The sequence below is a fragment of the Microtus pennsylvanicus genome, chromosome 6 (genome assembly GCF_037038515.1).
Source record: "Microtus pennsylvanicus isolate mMicPen1 chromosome 6, mMicPen1.hap1, whole genome shotgun sequence".
Taxonomy (NCBI): Eukaryota; Metazoa; Chordata; class Mammalia; order Rodentia; family Cricetidae; genus Microtus; species Microtus pennsylvanicus.
Window position 1 is genome coordinate 126,584,656 of NC_134584.1, and position 21,833 is coordinate 126,606,488.

At 48.4% G+C, this 21,833-nt stretch overlaps 1 protein-coding gene and 1 long non-coding RNA gene across 20 annotated transcripts in view; one reads left to right on the forward strand and one right to left on the reverse strand.

Moving 5' to 3' along the window:
- Positions 1-21,833, forward strand: part of Pard3 (par-3 family cell polarity regulator) — a 509,597-nt gene that overhangs the window by 348,302 nt on the left and 139,462 nt on the right. For 16 of the 19 annotated variants that reach the window (XM_075977728.1, XM_075977722.1, XM_075977727.1 and 13 more), the window contains one exon: positions 1,824-2,055. In XM_075977728.1, the coding sequence (XP_075833843.1) occupies positions 1,824-2,055 (232 nt within the window). Of the gene's footprint in view, positions 1-1,823; positions 2,056-8,262; positions 8,571-21,833 lie in introns of those variants that run through there. The other 3 variants (XM_075977730.1, XM_075977731.1, XM_075977732.1) reach the window with 1 other exon arrangement.
- On the reverse strand, positions 10,061-15,818 carry LOC142853011 (uncharacterized). The gene is made up of 3 exons (XR_012911055.1): positions 15,568-15,818; positions 13,893-14,079; positions 10,061-10,378 (listed from the first exon to the last, which is right to left on the reverse strand). It is a non-coding gene; the product is annotated as an uncharacterized LOC142853011 (long non-coding RNA).

Consider the following 21,833-nt stretch of genomic DNA (forward strand, 5'->3'; position numbering starts at 1 on the left):
TCCTTAATCACATATATGTTTTTCACAGGTTAAACACACATAACCAGTTTTATCTGAGCTTTTTTTTTTCTTCAAGCGTTTCCACATAGGAACAGGGTATAGTGGGAAACTCTTTTTGTTCTGAGTTTAAGTGTATATAATGTGACTCCATAAAAGAACATCTTATGTTTGTACATATGAAATTCCATATTGCTAAATATTTTTAATTAGTTGGCATTCAAAGACATTGGTGAGATCGTCATGCCCCCAGCAGCTTTTCTGTAATGAGATATTACCTAAATCTGAATGTTTAGAACAAGAGTAGAGTCCTCAGATGTGCGAGGATCAACGGTGTGTTCGCTTGGGGCAGCAAAGTGAGGTAGGAGTTTTCATTTCATAAAATGAGATTACGAGAGCGGAGTTAATAAATCATTTAATACTTTCTCTGTTTCATCCAATTTAGGAAATAAGTTGTATTACATACATGAGAAAATTATTCCGAGTATGGAAAGAATTGGCACAAACATCCCCTCAGCATATAGTGAGTTGTGAAGGCACCATGTTTATTCTGTGATGGAGCCAAGAGAAGACATATGCCCCCTGAAGTCCTGCCAAAACTATTAGGCAGAAAACCGACCGTATTCCTACCATACTCCATTCATGATTTATGATAATGGTTGCTGTGGAAGGCATTTACATTTATTGAGTTCTTCTTTTGTTTTAGACATTACAGAGGGTCGTAAAATCTATCAGATGATGTACATAGTTCAAATGGTGATAGCACAAAAATATACCTGAAACCAGACAGAGGTAACTCAAGTACACTGGGTATCTACGCCATAGCTTGATTATGGCTCATTTTATGAGGCTTTGTTGGAGGAGAACAGACATTTTTTTCTGCAGGCAGAGGAACTGTGTTCTGATGTTGGATCCAGGCGTGCTTGGGAAGTCAGTGTTCAGGGCCAGTATCTTTCATTTCTATTGGCCTCGCTTTGTAGCTATTGCCTGCATCTTCATTTCAGGAGTGAAGAGGATGGGAGACAGGCGTGTAGGGATTGCATTTGAGAAGTGTGATGATAAAAGATTGTGCATGGGATGGAAGTTTTACTCACGGTTTGTTCCCAAGCAGGACTCACAGAAATAGCCACTGGCTTCCATTCAGCCCATTACAGTATTCCAATATATGTAGGTTTTGAAATTCCTGAAAAATTATTTGTTAGTCATTTGGTCAATTATCATAAATTTGGGACCACTCACTCACTGTAGCACTTACACGTGGTGCTAGCCTTCCAGAGTAACCACATGAGGAGAGCCTGAAAACCCGTTATCTCCAGAAACCACAAAGTCTACTCTTCTGTACTCAGAAACCATAGATGAGTGTATCAGGAAGCTTGGTGCTGGAAGTTCATGCTGACATGGTTGTCGCCAGTGAGCAGGTTTAAGATGGGTCCAGGGGTGTCTGCAAGATCTTTAACCAAGAGGGAAAAGCACAGAGGGGGAGCAGTTTGCTTATTTGCTCTTCACTTTGCAAATGTGGAGCATGGCATCCTGCTGGGTCTGTGAGTCCCTGCTGGGTCTGTGGGTCCCTGCTGGGCAGACTCTGGAGCAGTGAAAGCACCATGTTTGCAGGCCCCGCCAGGAAGCCGTCCTCTCCTGCCCTAGTGTCCCATCTCCCTGAAGGACTTGTCAGTGCACTGAAATCACCATATCACATGTCCCTTCTGATTCTGCATGTGGTCCCAGTCAATAGGAGGTGCCTTCTGCTGTAGAAACTGGGAGAGTGATGTGTCCTTATGTTGTTGCTGTGGCTCACTGTATCCTTTCTCTTCTTTCCCCCGTTCAAGTGGAAGAAGACACAGAAGAGAGCTCGAGGTCGGGGAGGGAGTCTGTATCCACCTCCAGCGATCAGCCTTCCTACTCTCTGGAGAGGCAAATGAATGGGAACCCAGAGAAGAGGGACAAGACCGATAGGAAAAAGGACAAAACGGGAAAGGAAAAGAAAAAGGACCGGGAGAAGGAGAAGGAGAAGTTGAAAGCCAAGAAGGGAATGCTGAAAGGCTTGGGAGACATGTTCAGGTAAGTATTCAAAGACAAGCAGGTGCAGTCCTGGGCAGAGTCTTCAGTTGCGCAAGAATGGGATGCGTTCCAGTATATACCTGCTCAGGAGGTGATGTGCGGTGGCAGGGACCCAGCTGCTCTAGCCTGCTACTCAGGGTACACTTCCTTACAGTGTGGCACGTGACTGTGGGTGACTGAGGATGACGGGAAGCACCTCTCTGGGTGAGCCTGAACTCTTATCTCCCTTCTGGTCTTAGCTGCTGCATTTTCCTTCCTTAGCGGTTGCACTGTGGTTATTTTGAGCTCTTTTAGCGCCTTCATCGTGGTATCTAGCCAACCTACAGCAGTGGCGAGGAAGCAGGGACTCTTTCTTCCTCCCTCTGCCTGCAAAAGGCCCTTGGAGAAAAGAAAGCCTATTAAAGTGTTGTTTGTTCTTTTTGTGTGGGAACAATGGTTCATTATTTAAATTTAACACAGAGCTCAAGTTAGTTGTAGCATTTAAAGGCTCATTAATAACAAGTCTAATAAAAAAATGTTACAGATAGAGCTTCAATTAAGCTATGTTGATTAATTTAATACCTATTACATCAGTCTGTAAAGATTTCATTAGATGTAGTCTCTGGCTGTTTCTTGACAGTTGGTTTTGTCCCTAAATTATACTTTAGGGTTACTTAGCATATCATGCCTTACAGCTTGCTGCTGTATACCACAGTCCCATCGATGTTCATCTTAGGCGAATTCAGAGACTCTGGTGTCTAATGTTAAATGTGGAGGCGGTGAGTGCTACATACAGCAATGCCGTGTTTCAAATTGAAGGTGTCCCATGCACACAGCTTCCGGCTTTTCAACATATTTTGTCCTGAATTGCGATTCCCTTCCCTTTAATTAGTTTTTAATTCTAAAGCGCGAATATGAGTCTTTGCTTTCCTGGAATTTCTCGATTTATGGTCCTCAGATTGGCCTCAACCCAAAGGCTACAGATACAGTCTGTGGTCCTCACGGCGGTGTGTTCTGTGGGTGTCTGATGGGTCAAGCCTGGGGAAGAATGAAAGCGGAGAACTCACACTGATTCCGGCTGGCCTGCCGCGGCCTCCGCTTTAATGTATAGCAAACTGCATGTTTGCCTTCCACCCCCGGAACCTTGGCATTGCCATAGTTTTCCATGCAAGTTTTTCTTGTTAAGATGCTGCTCTTCCTAACTGTGTTTTCTCCCTGATGATCTTTCCTCATTATATTGCATATTGCATGCCCATACATATTTATAGGGTGAGATCGTTCTAGCTGCTACTAGATTCCAGCTCCCATGATGCCGCAGGGAGCAGGGGGTTCGTTCCACTTTTGCCAAGAGGTAGCTCACGATCTGGCACCCTCACAATACACAATAATGAGGCTGCCACCTATCAGTACCATCTTGGGGAATCTGCACTGCCATCTTCCTCAGCGAAACAGGAAGAGGTGGAGGAGACCTGCCCCAGGCATGTGACCCATTTCAGCCTGCCGCTCTCCCCTGAAGTCTCACTGAAAACTAACAACAGCCTGTTCGTTCATCACCAACATTCACACAGTAGATCCAGGGTTATATTCTCTCTCTCTCTCTCTCTCTCTCTCTCTCTCTCTCTCTCTCTCTCTCTCTCTCTCATTTGTTTGTTTTATGTGTATGAGCACTCTGTCTGCATGTACACCTTTGTGCCAGAAGAGGGCATCTGATCCCACTAGAGATGATTGTGAGTCACCATGTGGTTGCTGGGAATTGAACTCATGACCTCTTGAAGAGCAGCCAGTGCTCTTAACTGTCCAGGGCTCTGTTCTTAATGGGAAATAACAGAAGATGCTCCAGCTTGAAGGACTATTTTCATTATAAATGTCTTTTGTCTGCAGCTTGTGGCTTCGGGGATAGGGCTCTCCGCTGTGGGTCCATGGAGGGGATGGGAGCCCGAGGAGCAGCTTCTGTGAGGGGAGGCTGACATGCTGGCACTAAAGGTTTTTGTTTTGTTTTGTGAAACTGAGCTCACATTCTCCCAGTGTTTAAGAATGGCTAGGAAGACAGTCGGTCCCAGGCACATGGACTTTCATGGGGAACTGTAGTTGACGGCTTATGGAATTGGTCCCCAGTGCCCAGCTTTCAGAAACTGCAAAACGCTAAAGCACAGCCACTATTAAGAAGCAGATTACATTTGAAAATCGAAGGTAATGCATGTTCACAGTTCATCACTTGTTAATTATTTTAATGTATGCTACAATCCCTGCTTCTGAGATGACTAGCAGTAGGCATGTCTGCATGCTGTGTGTTCCGTGCTGCTGCAATGTCCTGCCTGGCTTATGGACAGTCATAGCACACACCTCTCAATCAACCACGCTGGGAGGCCAAGGATCTCACCACAGAGTTGCTCTCACTTCACATGGGAGAATACAAATGTGTCTTTGGGTAGGATCGCAGCATCTTTTCTGCCTGGAACATGGATGAGTTCTATATCTACACTACTACTTCAGCTCTTTCTTGATTACGCTTGCATAATCATAACAAAGGCTTTGTGTGTATGTGTTATGTGTGTACATGTGCACACCTGCAAACGTGTCCTCTTAGCTTGCCTTCTCTCTGTTATTAGAATTGTGGAGCCTCATTAGAGTTTTCAAACATTTTATTGCTTATTTTTAAAGATTCATTTTATGTGTTATGTTTTGCCTGCGTGTATGTATGTGCACTGTGTGACTGTCTGGTACCCATGGAGGTCAGAAGAGGGTTCCTGGATTCTCAAAAACTGTAGTTATGGAAAGTTCTGAGCCACCATGTGGGTACTGGGAATTGAACTCCAGGTCCTCTACAAGAGCAGTAAGTGCTGTTAACCTCTGAGCCAACTATCCAACTCCAAGTTTTCAAGCATTTTCAATGTGCATTGGAGACTACTCAGCCCTTTGGTTCTGTGGAATTCCCTAGGCTCTGCACCCTGTAAACACCATATTGAATGTGGTAAAACCTTGAAATGAGTTTCTTTCTTTCTCTTTTTTCTTTGAGTGAGGCAGGGATACAACACCCTTAGCAGTACATGGCACTTCTAAAGAATAGGTCAGAACTTGTGTGTATGTTTTCTCTGAAGCTTGCAGAGGTTCGGAGGCTCAAATACGGTAGCACATGCAGGACTCAAGCGCAGTGCCGCCGCAGGTCTCTGTACTGTTCTTTCTGCTGTCTTGTGGTTTCCAAAACAAAAAGAAAAGGCTAAGAGGACAGGGACATTAAGGTGGGAGTTCCCATGGAGGCGAGAGGGCAATCTGGAGGGTCTGTTGTAACGGCGTAAATGAATTCAGACAGATTGTAATAATATATACAGCTTTAATGGGGAAATAGACTTACAGAACCACCGGTTCCTGTGGAGAACAGGGAAGCAGAGAGGGCAGTGGGCTCGTGCTTGCTAGATTTATAAGTAAACATTAGCCCGAGGCGAACACGCCCCCTAATGGGCTGGGCTTATCCCTACAGTCCATGCTGCTGGGGATTCTCCATCACTGCCTCCCATCTTGCCATGTGTACACCGGGATGCACACAACTGTACCTGACTCTCCATGGGTTCTGGGAATCTGAACTCTGGTCCTTATGCTTATACAGCAAATACTATACCTGCTAAGCTGTCTCCTCGGCTCAAAAGTCCAGGTTTTTACTTGATGAAGCTTCTTTTGTTCTCAGTTTAATTAATGACATATGTAAGCTTTCCTTTACAGTAAGGAGGTTCATAGTTCTCATCTGCCCATACACTCTCATTTTCTCTGTCTCTCTCCTCTTCACACACACACACACACACACACACACACACACGACACACACACACACACGACACACATACTCATATACGTGTATACATGCATACATGTATTCTTCCTACCCCTAGTTGCCTAACAATTTTTTTAAAGATTTATTTATTTATTTATTTTAAGTGTATGGGTATTTTGCCTGCATGCACAGATATGTGCGCCACATGCGTGCATGATGCAAATGATCTTCTGCAACTATAGACAGTTGTAAGCTGCTATGTGGTGCAGGGAATTGAACCCAGGCCCTCTAGAGGTGCATCCAGTCTTCTTAAGCACTGAGCCATCTCTCCAGACCCAGTTTTGATTAAATATAATGTAGGTCAAATTTAGAGACTGTGAGTCAAGCATAGTAGCATATGCCTTTAATCCCAGTCTTTGAGAGGCAGAGGTAGGCAGGTGAATTAGAGGCCAGTTTAATCTATATAGTGAGTTTCAGGACAGCCAGGGCTCTGTCTAGAGACCCTGTCTTAGAGCAAAACAACATCAGAGGGGCTGTGTTTTAAGAAGCCACTTGCAAAATGGATGGTGGGTCTCCATCACCCACTGCCATGTCCCAGCCATACGGTCTCCTGTGTCTTATATCGAAGGGTCACAAGTATTCTTTAATTGTTGACAATTAGCTCCACGAACAACTGTTGAGTCATATGAACCCCTCCTCAGTTTGCCAGTCATGGAGTTTGTGAGATGTGACAGCTAGCTGCCTTGAGTTAGTTTTAAATCTCTAGTTTAAATAAACGAAGACTCCAGTAGCAGGCGTGGGATGCCTTGTGTTTGTGCTAGCTTCTCGTACACATGAGTGGAGCTCCCCTGCCTCGATGCTTATGGCTTTGTAGGTGAGAGGCCTGGCTGAGCAGGTAAGCTGGGTGCCTGAGTATAACTGTCCTGAGGACGAAGTGCCCAAACCAGGGCACATTTGAGGTTTAGAGGAGCTGAATGTTGGACTCTCAGATTCCACACCTTAAAACATTCCTGAGAATTCTGCTACTTCCTGGGTTTTCACTGTAGAAGGAGCGAGGGAGGCGGTGCTGTCCCGGGAGTGCACAGTGAGTGCAGGGCGGCAGAGCATTTTGAACCTTATTTTGACCTTGGTCTCCATCTTGACGAAGACATTAGCATCTAGCTACTGAAATCCTGTCTTGCAGAAATTAATAAGGGATGTGTTGCCCTTTTTATCAGTTTGATATGCTTTGCTGGAAAATTGGATCTGTTATTATTTGCCTGTGGAAAACTGTAGCTGTCCCCAATGGAAGGTTCTTGGGAACAATCTGACTATATATGTCTTCGTGTTATTACTTTTTGTGTTGTTTGTTTATTTGTTTTGCATGGACGTGCAGGAAGGCTTTGGTGGTCATATGCATGTGTGTGTGTGTGTGTGTGTGTGTGTGTGTGTGAGAGAGAGAGAGAGAGAGAGAGAGAGAGAGAGAGAGAGAGAGAGAAAGAGAGAGAGAGGCAGAGAGAGAGAGAGAGAGAGAGAGAGAGAGAGAGAGAGAGAGAGAGAGAGAGAGAGAGAGAATATGGGGGGGTTCTCTTTGTATGTGCATACAGAATCAAAAGATCAGCCTTGAGTGTCTTCCTCAATAGCTTTGCTACACTATTTCCTCAATATCCATATTGAGACAGGGTCTCTCACTGAAACCAGGAACTTGCTGTTTCAACCAGACTGACTGGCAAGTGAAGCCCTGATATCCTCATTTCTTCCCTTCCTCGACACTGGGATTATTGGCTTGTATAGCTATGCCCAGCTTTTTACATGGGTGCTGAGCTTACATGGAAAGCATGTTGTCCACTGACCCATGTTCCTGGACCCTTGTTTGCTTTGTAAGACAGGGTGTTGCTTTGAGGCCCAGGTTGGATGTGAACCTTTGGAACCTCCTCTGCGTTCTGTTTCCACCTATCCTTGTGGGAAGCAAGAACAATGCTTCAGTGTTTCTTTAAAGTTTTTGACATTTATTTCTCTCGTCTGTGCACATGTGTGTACGCATGCGTACAGTGCACATATGTGGAGGTCAGAGGACAACCTGTGAGAGTCAGTTTTCTCCATGTGCGTCCTAGGGATGTAATTTAGGTCATTGGGATTGGCAGCAGCAAGCACTTTTGCTCACTCAGCCATCTCACTAATGTCGCAATTTTACTAAACCTGAGTCCTCTCGTTCTAGTTACAACAACAACACATAATGTGTCACATTGCTTGACTTGAATCTGGAAGAGAGCATAGGGAACCAGGTTTGAGATGTTTGGGTAACATCAGATTTCCTGCTAGAGCTAGCTCCTAGGACTCATCACTTAGGATCCCAAGAGCAAACCTCAGACCTCATTGGTGTGGCGTTGATGGCCACATCGGGCTTCTCAGGGAATGGCGAGTGCATGTGGCGGCTCCCTAACTGTGCTTACTAACCTTGTCTGTACGTGTTTCTCACCCAGCCTGGCCAAACTGAAGCCGGAGAAGAGATGAACAGCATGCCAGATTCAGACTGTCTTGAGCAGCACAAATTGTTATTTAAAGGCTTGGTGGCCGGGCTGCGGCTCAGTCTAGAGGGCCTGCCCTGATTGCACAAAGCCCTGGCCTCAACCCCCAGCACCCTAAAACCTGGGTGTGGTGGTATGCGCCTGTCCTCCCAGCACCTGGGACAAGGAGGCAGGAGGATCAGAAGTTCAAGGTCGTCCTCCACTTCATAGTGAGTTCGAGGCCAGCCTGGGATACAGGAAACGTGTCTCAAAGAAGTTTTTTTTAAAAATCCAAATAATAAATTTACTTTCAATGAATTCTTAGTGGCTGTTGACGAGTTTTGTTTATGCCATCAGTTTGGATGATTTAGTGATTTCTATTATAGTTAATTTGGAACTTTGATGATGATTTCATGGTTGGGGGTTTAAGTTGCTGTTTCAGAAGACAGGGATGTGGGTTTTTTCCACCTCTCAGGTTATTTTGTTTTGTTTTTAAATTATCCACTTTTTTCAGTGGATGCAGATAATCCTGTGTCTTTAGACATCAGGAGTGGGTACCAGTTGGATGGTAGATCACTGGCTCAGAGATGACTGGTCTGCCACATAGTGTGGCAACAAGGGGGACCCTGGACTGTGTTGGGGAGCAGAACTGGATTAGGGGGTGTGAACGGCAATCACCTCCCCACTGGGGATGAAAGAAAAGTGTGAAGATCAGTAACCAAATGATTGGAACTGAAGGGACCTCTTGTCATGAGTCAGCCCCTTAGTTTGTTAGAGGCTCCAGAGAAACAAAGCAGTTGATGAAAGGGTTTTTAGGGTGGCAATATTGGCAGCTTCCCTCAGTACTTTGAAGGAGACCCACTTGTCCACACATGGGGTTGTGAAGGGCATATTGAGTAAGGATTGCTTCTAGGAAGAGCCACCTGGCCTCACCATCTGCCCCTGTGCTGGAACCCAGTGTCTCTTGTTTGGGGTGAGCTTGGCTGCCCTGTAAGAAGCTTTGAGTTTCCGTCCACCCTACAACTCTCAGATACGGGCTCTAGCGTCTGTCTCCTGAGGATGTGAGAACTCTATGTCCCCATCAGACGTGAACATGAAGACGGAAGCCCTTCAGGAAAGGCTGGCCTGGAGTCAGTTTGGGTGGGTGAGGCCTTGAAGCTGCTCTGCTTCCATGGACGTGTATAGCCCCCAACTCGCCCAGGAAGACCCTCACCTGGACCTTAAAGAGCAGCTAGTGCAGGAATTTCACCTTTGAAAAACCAGCAAGGCCCGTGGACGTTTAGGGCACAGGCCCAATCGCCGCATGGATTAAAGGCGCCAGGTTCACCTTGGTGCATTCCTCTAAAGATTTAAGGACTTCAGTTAAAACATGTTCCCACAGGGCTGGGCTAGCTCAGTTGGTAGAGTGCCTGCCTAGCATGCACGAAGCCCTGGGTTCAATCCCCGGCACCTCATAAACCTGGCATGGTGGCACACACCTGTAATTTCAGAACTCAGGAGTTAGTGGCAGGAAGGGTAGATGTTTAAGGTCAGCCTTTCCTACGTAGTGAGCTCAAAACTAGCCTGGGATACATGAACCCCTGTCTCAAAACGATAAAAAAAAATAGAACAGAAAATAGATTCACAAAACCATCCCTGTAAACAAAACACGGAGTGGCGCACTGAAATGGAAAGAACTAGAACGTAGACGTTTTTCATTGTATTTTTGTTTGTTTTTATTGCCTCCACAACAGCGAATAACCTTCTTTTATAATTGTTCAAACTGGGGAGGTTTTCTTGAGCTAAGTTCTGAATCTGTAAATCCCACGGACTTAGAATGTGCTGCTTATAATTCTAATCAGAACAGGGTTTCCCATTTCTTATCCCCGGAAAGTGTTAGATTGGGCTGTTAGCAATGGTGAGTTCAGGGCGCTGATCCTTATTTCCCAGGTGTCCTTCTCCTCATTAGAGCATTTAAGTGGCACCCTCTAACACCACGGTGCCGACGGCGATGGAGCTGGCAGCTGCTGTCCTCTGCAGACCTACAGTGTGAACATAGCGTCTGCATCAGGAGGGTGGCACCTGCTTTGTGGTCTCTAGACAGGAAACCTTTCTGTAAAAGGAATTTTTTGACAGTTCTGAGATGCTAAGTCAATTTCAGTCCTAGACTCTATAGAAAATGGAATCTTTTCCCTTCAATTGACGTGAAAATTGAGGGCTAGTGACTATTCACTTTCTAATAATGCGGGGTAAATAAATGCTATCACACCACTGAAGGATGTGCTAGAGACAGGCTTTGTGGCATTCACATCCGTGTGGTGCTTTTATCCGTGCCATTGGAGGCCCTTAGCTTTACCATTTAGCATGATAGATCAAGTAGACTTTATTCCCAAATGTGTTTTTTCCAAGCCACAAATTATTACATAGAGTAATTGTTTTGTCCTCTCAAAGTACTTTTAAGGAAGTGTCTAGAAGCCCGATGTCCTGCATAACTGAGCAGGCTTTCTTCTGATGTGTGTTTAATAATATCCCCTTTAAAAACCAAAGGTTGAATTTCCCATCATAGTAAAATAGCCCCGAGATTACTCTTCCTTTTGTCTTGCTCTAGGGTCCTGTAACCACCCATGCATTCAGTGGTGGTGAAAATCCTGGAGCTGGCCTGTTCCTTGTTAGCCTGCTCTGGGCTCCAGTGCTAATGGCTCTTTCTCCTTTGCCCTGCATCTTTCTTGCCTCATCACTGACACTGTTCTGTATTCTACACCTGCACTGTCCTGCATTGTCCTGCATTCTGCACCCGCATTGTCCTGCATTCTACACCCTCACCGTCCCGCATTCCACACCCGCATTGTCCTGCATTCTACACCTGCACTGTCCTGCATTGTCCTGCATTCTACACCCTCACTCTCCTGCATTCTACACCCGCACTCTCCTGAATTCTGCACCCGCACTGTCCTGCATTCTACACCCGCACTCTCCTGCATTCTACACCCATACTCTCCTGCATTCTACACCAGCACTCTCCTGCATTCTACACCAGCACTCTCCTGCATTCTACACCAGCACTCTCCTGCATTCTACACCAGCACTCTCCTGCATTCTACACCCGCACTCTCCTGAATTCTGCACTCGCACTGTCCTGCATTCTACACCCGCACTCTCCTGCATTCTACACCTGCACTGTCCCGCATGCTGCACCCGTGCCGTCCCGCATGCTGCACCCACATTGTCCTGCATTCTACACTAACACCATTCTGCATGCTACGCCCGTACTTCCTGCATTCTGTACGTGCACTCTCCTGCATTCTATGCCTGCACTGTCCTGCATTCTACAACCTCACCGTCCCGCATTCTACACCCGCACTGTCCTGCATTCTACCACTCTCGTCCTGGAGAAAAATCCCTTGACTATACCTCCCCATCCAACTCCTTGTTCCTCTTCAGAGCAAACTATGCTGTTTCCATTTTTCCCACACACTTCTCCCAGTCCTATGTAGCCCAGGCTAGACTCCAACTCCCTGTGCAGCTAAGAATGACCTGGGACTCCTGAGCCTCCTGCCTTCTCCTCTCTTGAGTGCTGGGATGGCAGGTGTGTGCCATCACTCCCCCTTATGTGGTGCTGGGGACAGAACCCACAACCTTGTGAATGTCAGTCAAACATTCTCCCAAATAAGCCACATTCTGTGCCCCTCCCATCCTCCTTTGAACCCTTTCACTATGTCTCTGTCTGACCCTGCTCTGCACAACCCGCGAGCAGTCTCCACTCCGCTCTCACTCTTCCCAGCTTTGCTGTCCCAGCTGCTTTCTGCCCACTCTGCTCGCTGTTCTTCCTAACCCCATGTCATCTAGTCCTCTAGTCCTGGGCTTCTGCAGGACCCGTCCTTTCTCTATACTGTTTTCTTCCTTCCTTTCTTCATTTTTTCAGGAGCACAGAGAGCTGGAATTTCTGGAACAGAGCCTTCGGGTTCTCGGGTTAGGCAAAAGAGTCCCAAGCTTGTTCCTCTAGCTGGGGCATCGCCTTTGAGTTCTGGTTGGGCAGTGTCCTCTTCGACATTCTTATTTGGTATGGGCTGGTGGCTGCAAGGTCCCCTCTCTGCACCCAAAGCTGTGTGTCCCCCTTTCCCTATTGTGACTCTCTTCTTCACTTGATTGGCTCCAGCACCTTAGACCAGTCCTTGACATCAAACACTTGACTTGTGAATGTGTGGAGGCTCATTTGGTCCGTTCCAGCTCCCTATCTATTGACCTGGCTATGCAATGCCTGTACTGGTTCCACAGTGGTCACGGAAGGCAGTCTGTTAATGACCAGCATCAGAAATGGAGCCTGGAGGTATCTGTGGGACAACCTTTGGAGCTGACTGGAGAGCGGAAGTAGAGGACCTGAGTGTCTGTGACCTTTTGGCCCTGCTTGCAGCCAGTGTCCTTCCTGGGTGTGCAGCAGGTGTCCTGTGTGTCCTTCACTGGAAGCCAGGGCTGTAGTGTGTCCTCCTCTGCTCAGCACCACCCCCATAGATTTCCACATCACCTAATTCCAAGTGAAAATCTGAGTCACCGTTGCCAGAGGCATTGCCTGTCGTGCCGCGGTCCTTTCTGCCTGCCATCTGTTGCTGGCTTCCTCTTCTCTGACATCACCTAGCCACTAAAACCTGCTCTCTCTCTCTCTCTCTCTCTCTCTCTCTCTCTCTCTCTCTCTCTCTCTCTCTCTCTCTCTCTCTCTCTCCTTGAATCTGTGATATTTTTGCTTCACCGGGTGATGGGTCCAAACTGCCAAACTGCCACCTGCCCTCTGCTCTAAAGCACTTCCTGCCACACTTCTTGTTATAACGGGTCTTCTCTCCTTTTCACTGGTTGTTACCCATCACGATCTACTTCCTCGGGTTCAACCTGACAACGGTGGGAAATGTTAGCCTCTTTGCCCCTGTATCCTGGGCAGGCTGGTGCCCAGTCAGCACCCAGAAGTTCTTAACGGAAGCCAAGTGTGAATAAGCTGTCCCTTGACTTCCATCTCTCCCTAAGGCCTCTTCCACAGCCTCCAGGGCAGCTCCCCCTGGCTTTCTGGGACTGTTGGGAGTGCTGGGCCATAACATCACTTCAGTGGAGCCATGAAACATTGGCCCAGAAGCCAGGATAAACATAGCCCTGGTTCCTGGGCCATTAACTCTAAGTGGACTTTTACACCCTACGCCATAAAGGGTAGCCTTCCGAGCAGGATCGTTACAGAACCATGACCTGGCAGAATGGCAGAGTCGTGGGCATCAGAATCCCAGTGCCCGTCACAGACGAGATGGCTGGCCCTCCCTTCTGCATTCCTGAGCTGGTCCTTGCCCACACAGTGATGGCCTTGAGAGACCCTACTTTTGGCTGGCTTCCCAGAATTCCCTCTGCTATGTCTCCCTTTCCATGGCCAGTGTTTCCTAGCAACTTTCTAGATACCGCCAACCTGTTCCCTCACCACACGGTAGGTTGGCTTTTTTTAAATGCAGGCAGTGGTAGCAAGCATTGAGCAGAAGTGGCCTGTTTAGTCAGCAGTAGACAGGGCAAGCGGGACACTCCTGACTGTCTGAAGGAGCTGTGCGCTCGCAGCAATGCCGCTGCCCCACTTGAGAAGAGGATGCCATGGCCTTACCTACCTGGCCCCGAGCCAACATCATACAGGGTGTTCTTCTCATGCTCTGTAGGCCTAGCACATGTTTTCTCTGTTGTCGGTAACCCTAATGATATGCGTGTTCTCCAGCACAGCAGCCTTTACACAATGTATCCCGGGCATGGTCCTTCCTGTTGGGCTGTTCGCAGCTCCCCAGGTCTGAGGTTTGGATGCTGTAGAGTTGATCAATTCAAGCACGGTGTTAATGCTACCTTCGCCATGTGAGGGTCTTTCTAAGACTCAAAGCATCAGAATTCAGAAGATGGGGGTAGGATTCTTCCCTTTAAAAAGTCAAAAACCCTTGCTCAAAGTGTATGAACAGCCCTTGAGGAATATGTTGGCTTCAGGCCTGTCTCCCTCTGCATGGCGGTTCACACATGCAGGCATGCGAGCCTCAGCAACAGGGGGTGCTGTGGAGCTGGAAGACTCACTGCTGCTGTGTGGACTCAGCTGGGCCCTAGCCCCCTCCTGCAGCCCAGCATCTTCTGGCACTCCTAAATGAGGTGTGGTTTGACAGGGTGATGACAGCCACACCTCCTTAGTCTCTCTTCCCATAATATTTATAATACTTATATTGTAATTAACGCTCCCCGCCCCCAGGCGCTCTGTCTCCTTATGGAACAATCTTCAGCTGGAAGAGGAAAGCAAAGGGGACCAAGGGATGTTGTGGCTTAGTGAACCCACGTTGCGTAGATTTAGCGTGATGGTACACTTGCAGGGGGCCGAAGGCAGAGGGCTCAGAAGTTCAAAATCACCTTATGCTACATGAACAGCCTCAGAGACCTTATCCCAAGAAAAGAAAGACAATTTCATAGTCTGGGTCTACATAGCAACAGAAGGTTGAGAAGACACTTTCATAGTCTGGGTCTGCATAGCAACAGAAGATTGAGATTAGCCGCATTGACTGTAGATACCCTTCCTAGCCGTATCCACTCATCATGGTACTGTTTCTTATCATCCTTGCTCGAGGACCCCCATTTCTGGCCATGACTTCTTTACGGAAAGAGTGTTCCTCGCACAGCCGGCTGCAGCTGGTGGACATCTGCTGAGAACATTGCTTTCCCTAACCCGCTTAATCCTCACCATAACCCTGGAAGGTGCTATTTTTAGCTGGGTTTTATGGCCAGAGAGACTAACAACACCCAGGATCAACGAAGTGACCTAACTTACCTGCTCACACCGTGAAGTGAGAGTAACGCCACACTGAAATCCGGCATTCCGCCCTGGAGCTACGCCAGGTGCCAAGCTGGCCAGCCCTTTTGTCTCCTTTGGGGACCACGCTGCCGGATCTGTGTTTGGGCCCCAACTGTTATGAAATCCACCCCAGTGCGACAGTGCTATTGTATGTGCTGCCAGAAGCACACACTCCTGTTGCTGGCTCTGAGATCCAGAAGTTTGTGCCCTTTGGTCCAGACAGTTGAGTTTCCGTTTCTGCCTAATTTCTGTACTGTTCTTTTGGTGCCTCCTTGATTCTTTGATTACTGCTAAATTCCTCCTTTCTTCCCCCCTCCATTTCCTTTGTAGCGTTCCCTGGGATAGGGTCCAAGGCTTTCCGTTTGTCAGGCGAGCACTCCACAGTTTGGCTGCATTTCCCCAGCCCATCCTCCACAGTTAACCTTAAGGGTTCTGTCACTGAATCAAACATCGCCACCTGGACATACCTCCTCTCCTACGTGACTGTACTTTGTGTGATGATGGCAGAGTCCTTTCGCCAGCACGGAAGGGAAGCCGAGCCAGCTTGCTCCTTTTCTTGCCACTGTTCAAGGTCGTCCCGCAGTGCTCTGGCTCCCATCACGCTTCTGTCTCTGCGTGGTGTTTCCCCTTCTTCCCTGCATGCACCTGCCTGTACCTCAGACCACACTCCACCTCTGCCCGGTCTTCACTCTGCTATTAAAGCAAGTGTGTGCCGTCATCCCGGCCTCCTCACAACCTGTCTGCACGCCTCCCTCCAGGGCTAATTCTACCTTGGCTGTCTCCGAGTCTGCCCAGCTGGTGCTGACGGTGCAGGAGACCATGGTTCTCCTCTCATGCTCTGCCCCGAACAAGGTGCTGGGCTCAGCAACTCGTCTTCCGCCTTGGTTCTCTCTGGGATCTTCCATCCTGGCCTTCAGAGTGCAGGACTCTGGCTCGGTGCTGGAGCACTTTTCCCAGCCGTGTGAGGTTCTGTCTCCGGCCACTGTCTCTTTATGTCACAACTCTTAGCCATTCCCAACTCTCGCTGCTATGACCCACATCTCAAGGTGAACTTTGAAACCTCAAGAGTTTCACATTATTTATTTATTTTCCTCCAAAGGGAAGGAAAAAGAGGTTTAGGCTCAAGTTCTGAGATGGCCTTGCACCTGGTAGGCATGCACTCTGCCACTGGACCACAAAGATGACGTCATCTGTCTCTTTTGGAGGGTGGATTCTGACACAGCTACTTTTCAAGAAAACCTGCCATGGGTGCCGAGAGGACTGAGTCCTCCTGCTTGTTTCTTGTTCGTGTTTTTTGGGTGTGTGTGTTGTAAGTTCCAGGCAGGGCTCCTGGAACCCAGCTAGCCTCAAACTCTTTACGTAGCCTAGGACTTGAAACATCTGAGCCAGTACCTTCACAGTCCTGGGACTCTGGGTGTGTAGCAGCCAACACTCCTGCTTCTGTTCAGTGCTGAGGATCAGCCTCAGGGCTTTGTTCTTGCTTGGAAAGCCCTTCACCTGCAGAGGCATGTCCCCACCCCTGGAAGTTCCCCAGAACATCGCAGCAGCTCCTGGACGTCCCTTGGAGTACAGTGGCGACGTAGAGGTTGTGTATGTGTGTTTGCAGGCATACTCAGCTGCCACTGCGTGCTGGCCACACTGGCTAGGCGTGGTTAGACACCCCCTTCCCAGGGGGTGTGGCTTGCAAATGCACAGGGACCACTGAGCAGGAACCCTGGCTGAGCACTGCCTGCCAGCACTCCTGAGGAGTTCCTGTTGAAGATTAACTTTTACTGCTCTTCTGTGATTGGTCAGTCCCTGCTCTAGCTCATTCCCAGTGAAGGAAGTTGGTGAGGCCTGACCCAGCACTGTGAGCAAGTTCCTGCCACAGGATCCCAGTGCCTGAGGCAGGAGGCTGCTGCCAAGGAGAATGCCTTCCATCCCTCTCCATGCCCAAGCTCTTCTCCCTCTGCCCCCTGCCAGCCATACTATTAGGATGACTTCAAAATTAGCACAGTGCATAGCTGAGTCCACATAAAATGTCACTGAAAAATCCTGAGCCTTTTATCGTCATCAGGTGGGAAGCAGCATGAATGGGGAGCAGGTGAATGTGACTCCCCAAGCCTCGCCCTAACATCCATGATCTTAACCACAACTGCCGTTTTCACATTTTCAGCAACATTTAGAACAGGGCCAACTCTGTCCTAGGCACAGTCATAGGCTTCAGGGATCGAGGGCAAGGACTACCAGTCCATCTCAGCCGCTGGCTTCGTGGAGGGGGGCCCCACCCCAATGGGGCTGCCTGAAACTATGGCATGGATTCTGTCCCAGGAAGTTAGAGCAGAAGGGTCTAGCCTGGACTAGCAAGTCTGTCTAATGTCAGAAAATGACGGAAAAACTGAATAGAGACTATTTTGCCTCCGTGGGATTCCGGGGTTGTTTATCTCCATCCTTGGTAATGAATACGCTCAACTGTGCCTCCTCTTGTCTGTGTGACACACACAACTGCCAAGGTCTCTCTCCCTGAGCATCATACACAGTCCGCTTTGATGCTCTCTGGTCATGCTAGGTATGCAGCCCTCGGGGAAGGGAGAGTGTTCTGTGGAATCCCACCTCGGTAGTGCGCTCTGCACACCAATCTCGGTCATGAAGCACAACATCCCGTGCTTTCTGCCACAGTGCTCTGAATCAGAAGCCAGTTCCTGTTTCTGATCGAAGATTAGGCAGATGCTGGCCACCGACGCTGTTTTGTTTGCAAGACGGGATCTCGTGCCGGTCATCCCAGGAGTAGCAGCTGGAATCAGGTTATGGGCTTTGGGTTGTGGGGCACCTGTTTTTAGTGGAGTAATTCCCCCAAAGTACGACTTGTAGGAACAGTGAATTAAGGCACATCTTGTCAGTGGTTTGTGTCTTAGGGGAGCTGAGCGAGGAGTTCTCACAAGCTTACTGGGTTTCGTTTTAGCACGTGTTAGGAGCCAGTATCAGCCATCCATAGCCTTCCCAGAGGTCTTGGATAAGAGTTAAAATTCGTGCCTGTCTCTAAACTTCTTCATGTTTACACACTGAGAAAGGTACCAGGTCAAACAAATAACTTGCTTCATCAAGACACAGCTTTATTTATTTATTCTGTCTCTCCCATCCTCCTCATCTCCTTCCCTTCCTCTCTTGCCCTTTCTACCTGTCTCTTTCCTTCTCTCCCTCTTGTTCTTTGGCAATGGTTGGGATCAAACCCCAGGCTTTGTACAAGCTAGGCAGGCATTCTATCAACGGAGCTATATCCCAGTCCACTTATATGAGTTTATTTGTATGAAACTTTCTTTTATAACGTACGACCATCTACTGTGGCCTCACCTGTGATCTCAATATCTTTTATTCCCAGAGTCCTCTTCTTTTCTTTTCTATGAAGACCTCTGTTATTTAGACTCGAAAAACCACTTTTAGCTGTAATTTTTATTGTGAGAGGAAACTTTTATAATTCTTTATTTTAGATCGAATTTTAAGATTTCATTTTTATTTTTGTTTGTGTATGTGGGGTCCCATCCCTGGGAGCTGGAATTGCAGGTGCTTGTGATATGGGGAGACCTGAACTCGGATCTTCTGGAAGAGTGGCGAGCAGTCCTAGCCAGCGAGCCGTCTCTCCCGCCCCACAGCCCCACTTTCTGTTAGTTCTGTAAGGAGTCCTGCCTGTATAAGCAGCATTTCCACCCTGTTTCCATGTAGCACGGGTGATTTGGAAAGGGCTTTCTTCTCTGAGAAGCGTCTCCATCCTTCCAGTGGCATGGGGGATGAACCGCAAATAACTACGGAAAAAGCACAGCAGGACCCTAGAAGGATGGGTGTCCCCCCTCGCCCTCACCACTCAGAGAAGACCCTGACCACAGCAGAAGCAATGAGGAGAAAATAGAAAGCATTTCCAAGTGTTATACTAAAAGCTTTTGTCAGCCATGGCAGCATGGACGTTTTAGGGAGAAGTTGGTTGTCGAGAACTGTGGGTGCCACCTGCAGGCGGTGTGCCCTGGAGATGACATGTGTGCAGAGAGGTTGCAGAGAAAAGCTGTCCCTTGAGGCAGAGTGGCGTGTGAAACAGCGTCTTCTGTCTTCAGGACAGTATTTCCCTGACTGCGGCCCAGACCCGAATAACCGCTTTGAACAAGCCCGGGTGAGAGGTTGGTTGTCTGGCCCCCTTTTTATGCAATCATTTCCAATACATATTTTATCACACTAATTTTGTTATTGATGTTGTTATTTGATTTTTTTCAAGACGGTCTCTTATAGTGCAGAGTAGCCTAGGATTTGCTATGTAGCTCATGACAACCTTGAGCTTCTGATCCCCCTGCCTCCACTTCCCAAGTGCTGTGACTATGGGTTTGCACCCGCTCTGCGGTGCTGGGTATGAAATGGTCTTCGTGCCTGCTAGGCAAGCTCTCTACCAACTGAGCTGCTTTCCCTGCTCATATCCTGTTGTTTTTAAATTGTAGAAATATAGATAGAGTATAATGTTTACTAGCGTGCCATTCGGTGTACTGTGTATAACACGCACCTTCCATCCCCAGAGTTCCGTATGTGTGCACAGTTGGCATTCTAAACCTGTTAAACTGTGGCTCCTGCTCTGTCCTCTCTCACCCTCTCTGTGAATCTGACCCTTGATGTCCCTCACAGAAAGGGCATCATCCAGCTTTTCTCTTTGCCCCTGGTTATGTCACGTGGTGTGATGTCCCCAGGATCGTACCGATATTTACTGTGTGTCAGACTCTCGTTCCTTTCAAGTCTCAGTATATTCCGGAACTTGTGTTCACACTCCACTCCGCTGCTCTGGCTGCTGCTGCAGTAAGTGGATGTCTGTCCATATGCTTGTGTCCTCCGTGTCCTGCGTGTCCTCCGTGTCCTGTGTGTCCTCCGTGTCCTGTGTGTCTTCTGTGTCCTGTGTGTCCTCCGTGTCCTGTGTGTCCTCTGTGTCCTGTGTGTCCTCCGTGTCCTGTGTGTCCTCCGTGTCCTGTGTGTCCTCCGTGTCCTCCGTGTCCTGTGTGTCCTCCGTGTCCTGTGTGTCCTCCGTGTCCTGTGTGTCTTCTGTGTCCTGTGTGTCCTCCGTGTCCTGCGTGTCCTCCGTGTCCTGCGTGTCCTCCGTGTCCTGCGTGTCCTCCGTGTCCTGTGTGTCTTCTGTGTCCTGTGTGTCCTCCGTGTCCTGTGTGTCCTCCGTGTCCTGTGTGTCCTCCGTGTCCTGTGTGTCCTCCGTGTCCTGTGTGTCTTCTGTGTCCTGTGTGTCCTCCGTGTCCTGTGTGTCCTCCGTGTCCTGTGTGTCCTCCGTGTCCTGCGTGTCCTCCGTGTCCTGTGTGTCCTCCGTGTCCTGTGTGTCCTCCGTGTCCTGTGTGTCCTCCGTGTCCTGTGTGTCCTCCGTGTCCTGTGTGTCTTCTGTGTCCTGTGTGTCCTCCGTGTCCTGTGTGTCCTCCGTGTCCTGTGTGTCCTCCGTGTCCTGTGTGTCCTCCGTGTCCTGTGTGTCCTCCGTGTCCTGTGTGTCCTCCGTGTCCTGTGTGTCTTCTGTGTCCTGTGTGTCTTCTGTGTCCTGTGTGTCCTCCGTGTCCTGTGTGTCCTCCGTGTCCTGTGTGTCCTCCGTGTCCTGTGTGTCCTCCGTGTCCTGTGTGTCCTCCGTGTCCTGTGTGTCCTCCGTGTCCTGTGTGTCCTCCGTGTCCTGTGTGTCTTCTGTGTCCTGTGTGTCTTCTGTGTCCTGTGTGTCCTCCGTGTCCTGTGTGTCCTCCGTGTCCTGTGTGTCCTCCGTGTCCTCCCACTGTTACAGCTCTAGCCACCTCCTCAGCGTTCTTATCAGGAAGAAGAGGGGAGGGCAGGAAGCTCAGTCAGCTCCTCAGGCTCTCCATTCTCAATCATTTCTATGAAATGGAAATTAAAAGCAGCCATGATATAAAGAGTTAATATTTAGCGAGTGCTTATTGTGATGGTCGTTTCTTGTGGCCCTGACATTTGCATCTTGGCAGATAAGCAGTTGACCAGCTCCCTGTAGTCACACGACTTCATAGCATAGAGCAAGCGAGGTGGGGAGACCCAGGTCTCTGGCTCCAGAGCTCACATTTCCCTTTGTTTGTATTTTATGCGTGTGCATGTAGCACACCTGTGCGTGTGTTTGCTGGCAGGTGTGCACGTTGTGGAGCCCAGAAGCTGACATCAGGTGTTTTCTTCAATGGCTCTCCACTTTCATTTTTTGAGATGGAATATCTTCTGGGTTTAAGTGCACAGATTTAGCTAAGATGTTGGCCATCAAATCCCAGGGACCCTACTGTCCCCACTTCTCATGTGCCAGGTTTACAGGATGTGCACCGCAGGTGTAGACATAGGTCTTGGGGATCCAAACTGCTCTTCATGCTTCTGTAACAAGAGATGGCCACTGAGCGATCTCTCCAGCCCCAGAGCCTGTGCTTCTACTGGCTTTTATCTATTCCTTAGACTTATTCTCAGGGAATTCTGGGAAATTATTGCTAAAATTCATTCCTTGGGGAGATATAAATGTCTTCCTCCTTCCTAAGGTCCCCGCAGCAGACCAAGGTACAATGCCAGCAGAATTCACTCTGGAGCACCAATGAGCTTATGGAGCACTTCCAGAGCACCAATGAGCTTATGGAGCACTTCCAGAGCATAAATGAGGGGCTACTCACAGGAGTCCAGTGTTCCCTGCTCCCCAAAGGTTCCTATAGAGCATTTTTACTCTACAGGGTTGATAGCTTTTCTATAGTTGAACAGCCTCTCC